The sequence below is a fragment of the Anoplopoma fimbria genome, unplaced genomic scaffold, assembly GCF_027596085.1.
Source record: "Anoplopoma fimbria isolate UVic2021 breed Golden Eagle Sablefish unplaced genomic scaffold, Afim_UVic_2022 Un_contig_12407_pilon_pilon, whole genome shotgun sequence".
Taxonomy (NCBI): domain Eukaryota; kingdom Metazoa; phylum Chordata; class Actinopteri; order Perciformes; family Anoplopomatidae; genus Anoplopoma; species Anoplopoma fimbria.
In genome coordinates, this window is record NW_026551802.1 from 31,747 (window position 1) to 43,084 (window position 11,338).

Consider the following 11,338-nt stretch of genomic DNA (forward strand, 5'->3'; position numbering starts at 1 on the left):
TTCACAGATTATGATTTTCTTTCTTAGAGCTATAATTGACAGCAAGGCTCCAGACTTACTTTTTCTCTTTTTTTTTACACCATCTCTGGACTGCCCCAAAAATATTTCAACAATCACAAAGTCAGTGTAAACTGTCATGAAATCAAAATTACAACATCAACAGTGTTCTTGCCGAAATGTTGGGAATTCGGAGGCATTAGAACATTGTATAGATAGATTTGAACAAAGTCAAGATCCGAACAATGACACTGGAACAGCCACACTTGTCATCCTTAAGGTGCCAAAATAATATTTTGGACAGTACATATGCACAACAAAACATCTGAACACCACCCTTCCCTGCAGGTTTCTGAGGAGGTGTTAAGCTTTAGAAATTAACCTCTATGAAACAATCAGAAAATAACGTTGTATTCTTCTGATTTATGGCTTTGTTCTCTCTGTTTTTGGCTTTCCCTCTCTTTATACACTCTCTTGTTCGCTTTTTTTTCTCATATTGAGTTTTAACCAACATAATCCTTTCATGAATAAAATTTTTCTCTCAGTTGAGTTTTACACTTATTGAGTGTGTTTAAGACTCCCAGCTGGTTTTCAGCCTATTTAGGATAAAATAAATTGTCAGACAAATTCTTAAAGTTTTTCAAAATGTTTGTCTTAAAGATGTGAAGAAACCTGTGATCACCGGAATGACAACTGTTAAGGAGGGTGATGCTCTACATCTAACCTGCAGTGTTGACAGTTTCCCCCCCTCTGTTATCACCTGGACTAAACTTGGCTCCAACAAAAACCTGCAAAGTGAAAATGTAATCAACCTGAAGAAAAACACTGGAAGAACCACTCTCATCATCCTTAATGTGACAGCAGAATGTTCTGGAGAGTACATCTGTACAGCAAAGCACCAGAACACTACTCTGACCACACCTGCTGAAGTAAATGTAAAATGTAAGTAGGCTGTACTAGTCTAGTTTAAAAGATGTTCATATTGTTTTACTGCATGTTTACTCTGTTGATGAGTTTTTTCCTTTGTGTTTGCAGTTCATCCAAAGGTTTTCAGTAGCTCTGCATGTGAGGTTCAGTCGGAGGTCCTGACCTGTGTGTGCATCAGTGAGGGTTTCCCTTTACCCACCATCAAATGGCCGATGTTGGAGACTCGCACTGAATACTCTTTCACTACCAATAAGTCAAACCACAACGTCATCAGCTTCGCCGAATCTGTAAAAGATCTCAACTCCACCACTGTTGAGTGTGTCAGCAGCAATGAAATGGGGGAAGCAAAAGAGAACCTCACAGTCAGAACAAAGGAGTTAAAAAGAGACGATAATTGTTTAAAGAACAATTTGTTGAGCTGATTTTATGAAAATTAATTTTATGTTGAACATTCTAAAAATATGAATCCTATCTAATAAACTACATGTACTTTTACTTGTTTCTTATGGCCTTCAGCTGTAATAGAAACCCCACTACCGGCCATCATTCGAATACTTTTGAGTAATTCCATCTATGTCATCTTTGGTATTTCAATTACAGCTAACAATGCTTAAATGGGAGTGTATAATTCACCTGTAGCCATTGAGTGTACAGCTTTAGTAACACTTAAAGAGTTATGAAATCTACATGATGTCATTTGTAACAGCAGATCAACATGGACCAGGTGCAGAGCTTCCCTGGATCGTCGTCGCTGTAGTTTCTCTCCTTCTGAATATCATCTGCATAATCCTCCTGATGTTCCTTTGGTATGTCAAGACTTCATGATCGTTCTGTTAATGCTGTTAAGACTTTTAGACAACAAATCATGTCTCCTCTTTCTTCTCTCTAAAGGAACACAAGGAAAAAGGTGAAACCAAACGAAGAGGACAGAACTTACATGTCAGTGAAGAAAACAGACCTATCACCAGAGTATGATGTTATTGTTTAACCTCTTCACTAGCAAGTGTCAGCTTCACCTGAGTGTAGAACAAAATGGTGCTTCCATACTTCCATTCAACATGTGTATAATTTATGAAAATGGCATTTCTTAGAGTTCTTTTTAATTTAACTGTACATTTTGGAAATATTTTTTTGCTTTTATTTTTAATTCACATTCCACTCAGTATTTTATTGGGCTGATGCTTATGATGATGTTTATCATGATTTATGATTTTTATTTGATTTACATTTATTTAGTCACATATCACAACCAATAAAAAGTCATTACGGCTAGAGTACCAGACTAAATGGCACTTTTGTTACCAATCCATTATAAAGTAAAAGATAAAGCACCTAAGGTAACTGTTATAGTTGTTTAGGTATTCCTATAATGCATGAATATTAATTATCTTTTAAACCCACAACTTAAACTTGCTATTCAACACATAACTGATTACTGTTGTCGGTTTTTTCATACATGACCAATATTATTTTAATTTGATCATCATTACCCAACTGACATTGCCGATATTAGCCAGTATCACAGACCATTTACAGTAGGGCAAGTTTGATTGTGTACAATATGTACTGTGCATTATTTAAGTAACATAAAAATAAGCTATAAAGTGACAAATGTAATACTATATTAATAATGATAAAATATAATTAGATATTAGTTTCAATAATCATCAATAATCAATCATTTTATAAGTATGCTTTGTGAGGTGCTTCCAAATAATATTGTTCAGTTTTTCCTCCCTGAATTTACCAGCTTATGAGTAGCATGCATTGACTTTCTTTTAAATGTATTCAAATTAGTAATTTGTTGACCAAAGGCCACCACTCTGGAACAATCTCCCTGAAGAGATCAGAATGGCGTGGTCCTCATCCTCTTTTTAATCCCTCATAAAAACTGTGCGCTTTCATAGGGTTTGCGGCCTGAGTTTCCCTTTTATCTGTTTAGTCACTACTTAAAACCTATAAAAAATACCAAGGCAGTCTCTTAACATTCATTTTTTTGTTTTCGTTCTATTGTTTAACTTACCCTTTCCCATATTTAGCTCCTTTGCAATATTTTATAACGTTTAAACGGTTTTATAATGTTGTTTCCATTGATTGTCTGCCATTTATATTTCTGTCTCCTCAAGCCCTTTGTACCTTTGTTTTGAAAAGTGCTATATAAATTAAGTTCATAATATTACTAATGATTAACATTATTGTTTTGCTATTATTCTTATTATTCTTATTATTATTCTTCTTCTTCTTCTTCTTCTTCTTCTTCTTCTTCTTCTTCTTCTTATTCTTCTTATTATTATTAGAAGTAGAAGTAGTAGTAGTAGTAAATACTATTATTATTATCAACATCCAAGACACATTAATGGTATTAAAGCAGCATTCAATAATTCATTATAATGATGATAATTATTATTATATAAGTATTTGGTTGGTATCTGTATTTGCATGGTTCTGTACATCATTTTTCTTCTTTGTTCTACTCTGTTTATTGTTCTTTTGACTTGTGTTATGTTTAATTGCGCGATTTTTCTTGCTGCATTGAACCCTCAGGGCCACCGGATTTTAAAGTGACTAGCCAGGGAGTTGGTACTTGTTTTGTTTTTTTTTCATTCTAGCTTTGCATTTTTTTGCTTTGTAATCCACAAATGATTTATGCTACATGTTGTCTTTTTGCTCCTCATGAATGACAAATGGTTTGTGAGTCTTGTATTTGACCTTTTCTCTCTTCTGTGTTTTTCCCTACACCTTTCACTGCTGGTAATAACAATAAAAAATGTGCCCATTTCCTTTCAGTTATTTGACTATATGCCTTTACCTTTAAAGTGATTTTCAAGAATTCTGAGTATCATTTAGCTGTTTTCCATTTTATATACCTCAACTGAAGAGGTTATAAGGCCTTTATTTTAAACAGGTTTGTATTAGAGATGGGAATCTAACTTTAATTCACTGTGTTTGATGATATATTTGGCTTTATACAAGGCTTTCATTGTGAAACAGTAGCAGGATCATGTTAAAGGAAAATGCAGCTGCTTGAATGGTTCTCATACGTACTTAAATTGTAGCTACTGCCATCTTGTGTCACTTCTGTGTTGCTACAAAATACAGTTTAGCTGCCTAAGATATGAACATACATTCACCCACAGTGACTAAAGTAGTACAATAACAATTTAGATGAATAGTCCAGAATAACAAATTGATGAAAACAGCATGATTATATTGTTGACTTCATGAAATGAAAGCGATGGAAATATAAATTGGCACATTTAATGACGGAGACCAGGAGAATCTACACTTTTTTGGAAAATACAGTAATTCATATAATTATTCAGGGTTTGTTTACCCTAAAAGTTTAGGTTGTACTTCAAATGACATCGTCCTTCCATGCACTTTAAGGACAAATATTACTGGGACCACTAGGGGAAATTCCAGATGAACATTTAATGTCCAGAAATTCACATTATAGACACTAGCACATTGACCATATACTGCCCAGCCATATACAAGGTTTAAACCTAGCCTAGTTTAAATTAGGATTTCACAATTGATTGTTACGAGGGTTATTAATACGCAGACTTATTGGTTGAGACAGAGTTGTAGTCTGTATTTCTAACCGCAGGTAACTCAGCCATTTCTACAGGTTCTACTATGAGACCCTCAGGCATAAAGTAAATGATTGAGACGCATTGCAGCCAGTTCTTTGCAAGAAATTGTTTTAATATTGGACCTTAAAGTGCAAACAGGAAGTTATCAGAGATACGGAGAACACAGTGGTGCCGTATAAGGCAACGTTTAAATATATAGTCACTACATTAACTTTGAAGTGAACACGATCTACAGACATTGCCCAGTTATAAACCAGAAAAAATACACAAATATGCAGAAGTGCTTCCTAAGTTGCGGCACGCAGTTTTAACGGTGAAATGCTGAAAGCAGATCATTTTTATTTGACTCTCTTGGTTCTTTATGTACTTCATCCCTCACAAGTTATCATTTTAATAGAAGATTAAAACAATGTTCATTTGACGGTCATGACTCAACTCTCACTGCATTTATTACGTAGTAAGCTGTATGTGTCCTCTGTGTTGTGTGTAGTTTAAGCATTTAAATAAGCTTCATACAGTAGTTCAATATTAACACAACAGAAGAAAACCCAAAGTAACCATACAAACATGCAAGTCAACTATATGTTACGAACTGTTTTCTTTTACTTAAACTTTTACTGTGCAATATTGCGTTGTATTCTTCTACTTCAGACAATAGCCATATACCAATAGATTTACCTGACAGGAAAATGTTCCTGGTTCTGTTGCAGATTTAGATTTTACTCTAAATATAACAATTACAACATGATTCATTATTATTCATTATCTATGTACTACATTTAGTATGTGGTATTAATAGGATTACCTCAAAAAAAGTTTTGAGCAGGCAGACTGATAATAAAATATATTAATATGTCACTTGATTAAGTTTTAAAATGTTTCCAGGAGAGAAATTAACCATTTAGATTCCCAATATCTTGTCAGTCTATCCAAATAATATGATGTGATTTCTGATAGTTTGTAGCCAGGTAGTTGGTACTTGTGGGGATTTGTTTCCATCCTTGCTTTGCATTTTTTTGCTTTGTAATCCACAAATGACTTGTGCTAGATGTTGTCTTTTTGCATCTTATGAATGCCAAATGGTTTGTGAGTCATGTATTTGAAATATGATACTGTACAATTTTGCTCGATGCTTGAAATGGTTTGGTGGTTTCTCAAGATTACAAGATTTATTTTGAAAAAAAAAAAGAGTACTTCCCCTAAAAAATTTAGAGTACTCAAAGTTGAGCAGATGATTTAAAATAAATAAGCAAACAAAAAACACTTTTCATCATTCAATGTTAAAGGTGCAAATGTCTCATTAATGATATGATACACATATATATTGATATAATGAGATTATAAGCGTATAAAGCCTGTCGGTCACAGGAGAGGAGAAATGTTGCTCAGCGTTGTGGGGAAACTTCCTGAAACCTTGTTGTTGCACAAACGGAGAAAACACAGAAATTGAGGAGAGGAAGAGTCAGTTAAAGGAAGAAACACTCTACATTGATCACTGTCAGAGAAGAGAGCACGAGAGTGAGACAGGAAAAGGTAAAGCACAACATTTATAGTTATGTTTACATTTTCTTTTCAACTGTAATTGTAAGTTGTTTAACTGATTCATTCTTGCGGTTGGCTTTCAACATTACTGGATTTACTGGTTAAGTAAAGGGGGACTATGAGAAAGAGTGCTTGGGGACGAGAGTATTCATTTATATTTGTCACAGTTGGTGGTGAATTCAGTAAAAAGGTTCAGTTGTCCCAAAGCTACAGTTGCTACAAAGATTATCTTAAAAATATTCACTAACAGTATAAAGGATCTTTTTGAGATCAGATGTTGCAACTATGGAATAACTGAACGTGCGACGTCCTGCATTAAGCTCTGTGATGTCAGCTGTGGAGCTTCTTTGGTTCAGTTCCTCTTATGTTTATTGCACTTTCAGTGTAAATTTGTCCTCTGGAGGGAGACACTGACTGTCTCAATCATCAAATCAGGATGTTTGTTCTCATCTGGGCGACTCTGCTTTTCTCTGTGAGAGACAACAATGCTGTCACAGGTATGCATCTAAATTATAATCTTATTATCATGCCTGTATGAGAGATTTGAAGCATGAACAAAATAGATGGCAATAACGATGGATGTCTTTATGTTTACCTGACACGCTGTCACATTACGAGAAGTTAGTTCTCCTAAGCATTTATTTACATTCTTTGAAACTCAGTTATTTAAATGTCTGTTTTGTTTTTCATATTAATCATGGATGAAGAAACTGAGTTTAATATGGAAATGTTCTGTTGTCTGATCGAAATTGCTTCCAACAGCAAATTATATGAAACCAAAGCATAATTTATTAAATCATTATTTTCTAAATAGTAGGGTCTATTTTCATATTAAAATAACCCGGATCCATGTTTTTTTCACTGTTTCCATTAACAGGTGAATCGGTGGGGGAAATAACAAGGTGTGACAGAGGATTCTGTATCACTCTCAGAAGAGGAGAAGTAACAGCAGAGGCTGGACTCTGTGTTGTGATACCGTGTTCTTTCACTACTGATTATCGCTTTACACCTCAACATATGGTGTGGTACAAATGTGAACCATCTAAATATAGATGTGTTGATTCAGACGTGATACTCCACACTAACAAGAACAACAAAAAAGTTCAGTCTGGGTTCATGGGAAGAGTTTCACTGTTGGAGCCTGACGTGAGTCAGAGGAACTGCAGCATCATCATCAATGACCTCACTGAGTCAGACTCTGGATCATATCGGCTCAGAGTTAATGGTATCCGGAATGACACAAGTGATGGATTTACATTCCAGCTAAGATCCAATGTCTCTGTTAAAGGTATGAAGCGCTACAACAAATACATACTGTGAAGATGTTCATTCTATTCAACATATTTGCTGTATTTATAGTCTGAATGGAGAATTAAATAATGTTTGGCATTTGTCGACCTCTGTGGGCAACAAATAGGAACTGCAGCAATTCCTGATACAACTCCTACTTATTGCCTCATCGAGATGTTTAACAAAGTATCAGATTGTTTTTGTCAGAAGTTACATTTATCATGACCTTCAGCCTGATCACCTGATTCCACTCATTGACATCTCTCACTTTAGGTCTGACCCAGAAGCCCACAGTGATGGTTCCTCCTCTGACAGAGGGACAGCAGACCACACTGACCTGCACTGCTCCTGGTCTCTGCTCTGGATCTGATCCTAACGTCACCTGGACGTGGAGAGGAGCAGGAGAAAAGACCTCGCACATCACAGGAAACATCACTGCTTTCAAGACTGAGGATCTGACTGCTGTCACAAACAGACACAGCTCAACTTTGACCTTTAACCCTTCAGCTGAACACCACGGCTCCAACGTCACCTGTAAGGTCAGCTTCACAAACATCATCACTACAGAAGAGACAGTGACTCTGAATGTGACCTGAGTATAGCACATACTGCACTTTATTATTGCTTTTATTTTTACAATCTAAAATATTTAGATACAGCTTTGCTGTATCTGTAAAAGATCTCAACTCCACCACTGTTGAGTTTGTCAGCAGCAATAAATTGGGGAAGTAAAAGAAAACCTCACAGTCAGAACAAAGGAGTTAAAAAGAGACGATAATTGTTTAAAGAACAATTTGTTGAGCTGATTTTATGAAAATTAATTTTATGTTGAACATTCTAGAAATATGAATCCTATCTAATAAACTACATGTACTTTTACTTGTTTCTTATGGACTTCAGCTGTAATAGAAACCCCACTACCGGCCATCATTCGAATACTTTTTGGTATTTCAATTACAGCCAACAACGCTTAAATGGGAGTGTATAATTCACCTGTAGCCATTGAGTGTACAGCTTTAGTAACACTTAAAGAGTTATGAAATCTACATGATGTCATTTGTAACTGCAGATCAACATGGACCAGGTGCAGAGCTTCCCTGGATCGTCGTCGCTGTAGTTTCTCTCCTTCTGAATATCATCTGCATAATCCTCCTGATGTTCCTTTGGTATGTCAAGACTTCATGATCGTTCTGTTAATGCTGTTAAGACTTTTAGACAACAAATCATGTCTCCTCTTTCTTCTCTCTAAAGGAACACAAGGAAAAAGGTGAAACCAAACGAAGAGGACAGAACTTACATGTCACTGAAGAAAACAGACCAATCACCAGAGTATGATGTTATTTTTTAACCTCTTCACTAGCAAGTGTCAGCTTCACCTGAGTGTAGAACAAAATGGTGCTTCCATACTTCCATTCAACATGTGTATAATTTATGAAAATGGCATTTCTTAGAGTTCTTTTTAATTTAACTGTACATTTTGGAAATATTTTTTTGCTTTTATTTTTAATTCACATTCCACTCAGTATTTTATTGGGCTGATGCTTATGATGATGTTTATCATGATTTATGATTTTTATTTGATTTACATTTATTTAGTCACATATCACAACCAATAAAAAGTCATTACGGCTAGAGTACCAGACTAAATGGCACTTTTGTTACCAATCCATTATAAAGTAAAAGATAAAGCACCTAAGGTAACTGTTATAGTTGTTTAGGTATTCCTATAATGCATGAATATTAATTATCTTTTAAACCCACAACTTAAACTTGCTATTCAACACATAACTGATTACTGTTGTCGGTTCTTTCATACATGACCAATATTATTTTAATTTGATCATCATTACCCAACTGACACTGCCGATATTAGCCAGTATCACAGACCATTTACAGTAGGGCAAGTTTGATTGTGTACAATATGTACTGTGCATTATTTAAGTAACATAAAAATAAGCTATAAAGTGACAAATGTAATACTATATTAATAATGATAAAATATAATTAGATATTAGTTTCAATAATCATCAATAATCAATCATTTTATAAGTATGCTTTGTGAGGTGCTTCCAAATAATATTGTTCAGTTTTTCCACCCTGAATTTACCAGTTTATGAGTAGCATGCATTGGATTTTTTTTAAATGTATTCAAATTAGTAATTTGTTGACCAAAGGCCACCACTCTGGAACAATCTCCCTGAAGAGATCAGAATGGCGTGGTCCTCATCCTCTTTTTAATCCCTCATAAAAACTGTGTGCTTTCATAGGGTTTGCGGCCTGAGTTTCCCTTTTATCTGTTTAGTCACTACTTAAAACCTATAAAAAATACCAAGGCAGTCTCTTAACATTCATTTTTTTTCTTTTCGTTCTATTGTTTAACTTACCCTTTCCCTTTTTTAGCTCCTTTGCAATATTTTATAACGTTTAAACGGTTTTATAATGTTGTTTCCATTGATTGTCTGCCATTTATATTTCTGTCTTGTCAAGCCCTTTGTACCTTTGTTTTGAAAAGTGCTATATAAATTAAGTTCATAATATTACTAATTATTAGCATAATTGTTTTGCTATTATTCTTATTCTTCTTCTTCTTCTTCTTCATTATTCTTATTATTTTATTATTATTATTATTATTATTATTATTATTATTAGTAGTAGTAGAAGTAGTAGTAGTAGTAAATACTATTATTATTATCAACATCCAAGACAGATTAATGGTATAAAAGCAGCATTCAATAATTCATTATAATGATGATAATTATTATTATATAAGTATTTGGTTGGTATCTGTATTTGCATGGTTCTGTACATAGTTTTTATTCTTTGTTCTACTCTGTTTATTGTTCTTTTGACTTGTGTTATGTTTAATTGCGCAATTTTTCTTGCTGCATTGAACCCTCAGGGCCACCGGATTTTAAAGTGACTAGCCAGGTAGTTGGTACTTGTTTTTTTTTTTTTTTTTTTTTCATTCTAGCTTTGCATTTTTTTGCTTTGTAATCCACAAATGATTTATGCTACATGTTGTCTTTTTGCTCCTCATGAATGACAAATGGTTTGTGAGTCTTGTATTTGACCTTTTCTCTCTTCTGTGTTTTTCCCTACACCTTTCACTGCTGGTAATAACAATAAAAAATGTGCCCATTTCCTTTCAGTTATTTGACTATATGCCTTTACCTTTAAAGTGATTTTCAAGAATTCTGAGTATCATTTAGCTGTTTTCCATTTTATATACCTCAACTGAAGAGGTTATAAGGCCTTTATTTTAAACAGGTTTGTATTAGAGATGGGAATCTAACTTTAATTCACTGTGTTTGATGATATATTTGGCTTTATACAAGGCTTTCATTGTGAAACAGTAGCAGGATCATGTTAAAGGAAAATGCAGCCGCTTGAATGGTTCTCATACGGTACTTAAATTGTAGCTACTGCCATCTTGTGTCACTTCTGTGTTGCTACAAAATACAGTTTAGCTGCCTAAGATATGAACATACATTCACCCACAGTGACTAAAGTAGTACAATAACAATTTAGATGAATAGTCCAGAATAACAAATTGATGAAAACAGCATGATTATATTGTTGACTTCATGAAATGAAAGCGATGTAAATATAAATTGGCACATTTAATGATGGAGACCAGGAGAATCTACACTTTTTTGGAAAATACAGTAATTCATATAATTATTCAGGGTTTGTTTACCCTAAAAGTTTAGGTTGTACTTCAAATGACATCGTCCTTCCATGCACTTTAAGGACAAATATTACTGGGACCACTAGGGAAATTCCAGATGAACATTTAATGTCCAGAAATTCACATTATAGACACTAGCACATTGACCATATACTGCCCAGCCATATACAAGGTTTAAACCTAGCCTAGTTTAAATTAGGATTTCACAATTGATTGTTACGAGGGTTATTAATACGCAGACTTATTGGTTGAGACAGAGTTGTAGTCTGTATTTCTAACCGCAGGTAACTCAGCCATT

The 11,338-nt window shown here is 34.3% G+C and overlaps 1 protein-coding gene across 1 annotated transcript; it reads left to right on the plus strand.

The window, feature by feature from the left end:
* The first annotated feature begins 6,480 nt into the window (after window positions 1–6,480).
* On the plus strand, window positions 6,481–7,948 carry LOC129115773 (sialic acid-binding Ig-like lectin 14). Its single transcript, XM_054627036.1, has 3 exons — window positions 6,481–6,559; window positions 6,940–7,350; window positions 7,626–7,948. The coding sequence occupies exons 1-3, from the start codon at window positions 6,499–6,501 to the stop codon at window positions 7,946–7,948; spliced, it is 795 nt and encodes a 264-aa protein (XP_054483011.1). The 5' UTR covers window positions 6,481–6,498.
* Window positions 7,949–11,338: the final 3,390 nt, after the last annotated feature.

Bases quoted from the DNA above. Each gene is read 5' to 3' on its own strand.
- LOC129115773 (XM_054627036.1), top strand. From the start codon at position 6,499: ATGTTTGTTCTCATCTGGGCGACTCTGCTTTTCTCTGTGAGAGACAAC. The intron at 6,560-6,939 runs GTATGCATCTAA...TTCCATTAACAG, and splicing joins AGACAACAATGCTGTCACAG to GTGAATCGGTGGGGGAAATA. The intron at 7,351-7,625 runs GTATGAAGCGCT...CTCTCACTTTAG, and splicing joins ATCCAATGTCTCTGTTAAAG to GTCTGACCCAGAAGCCCACA.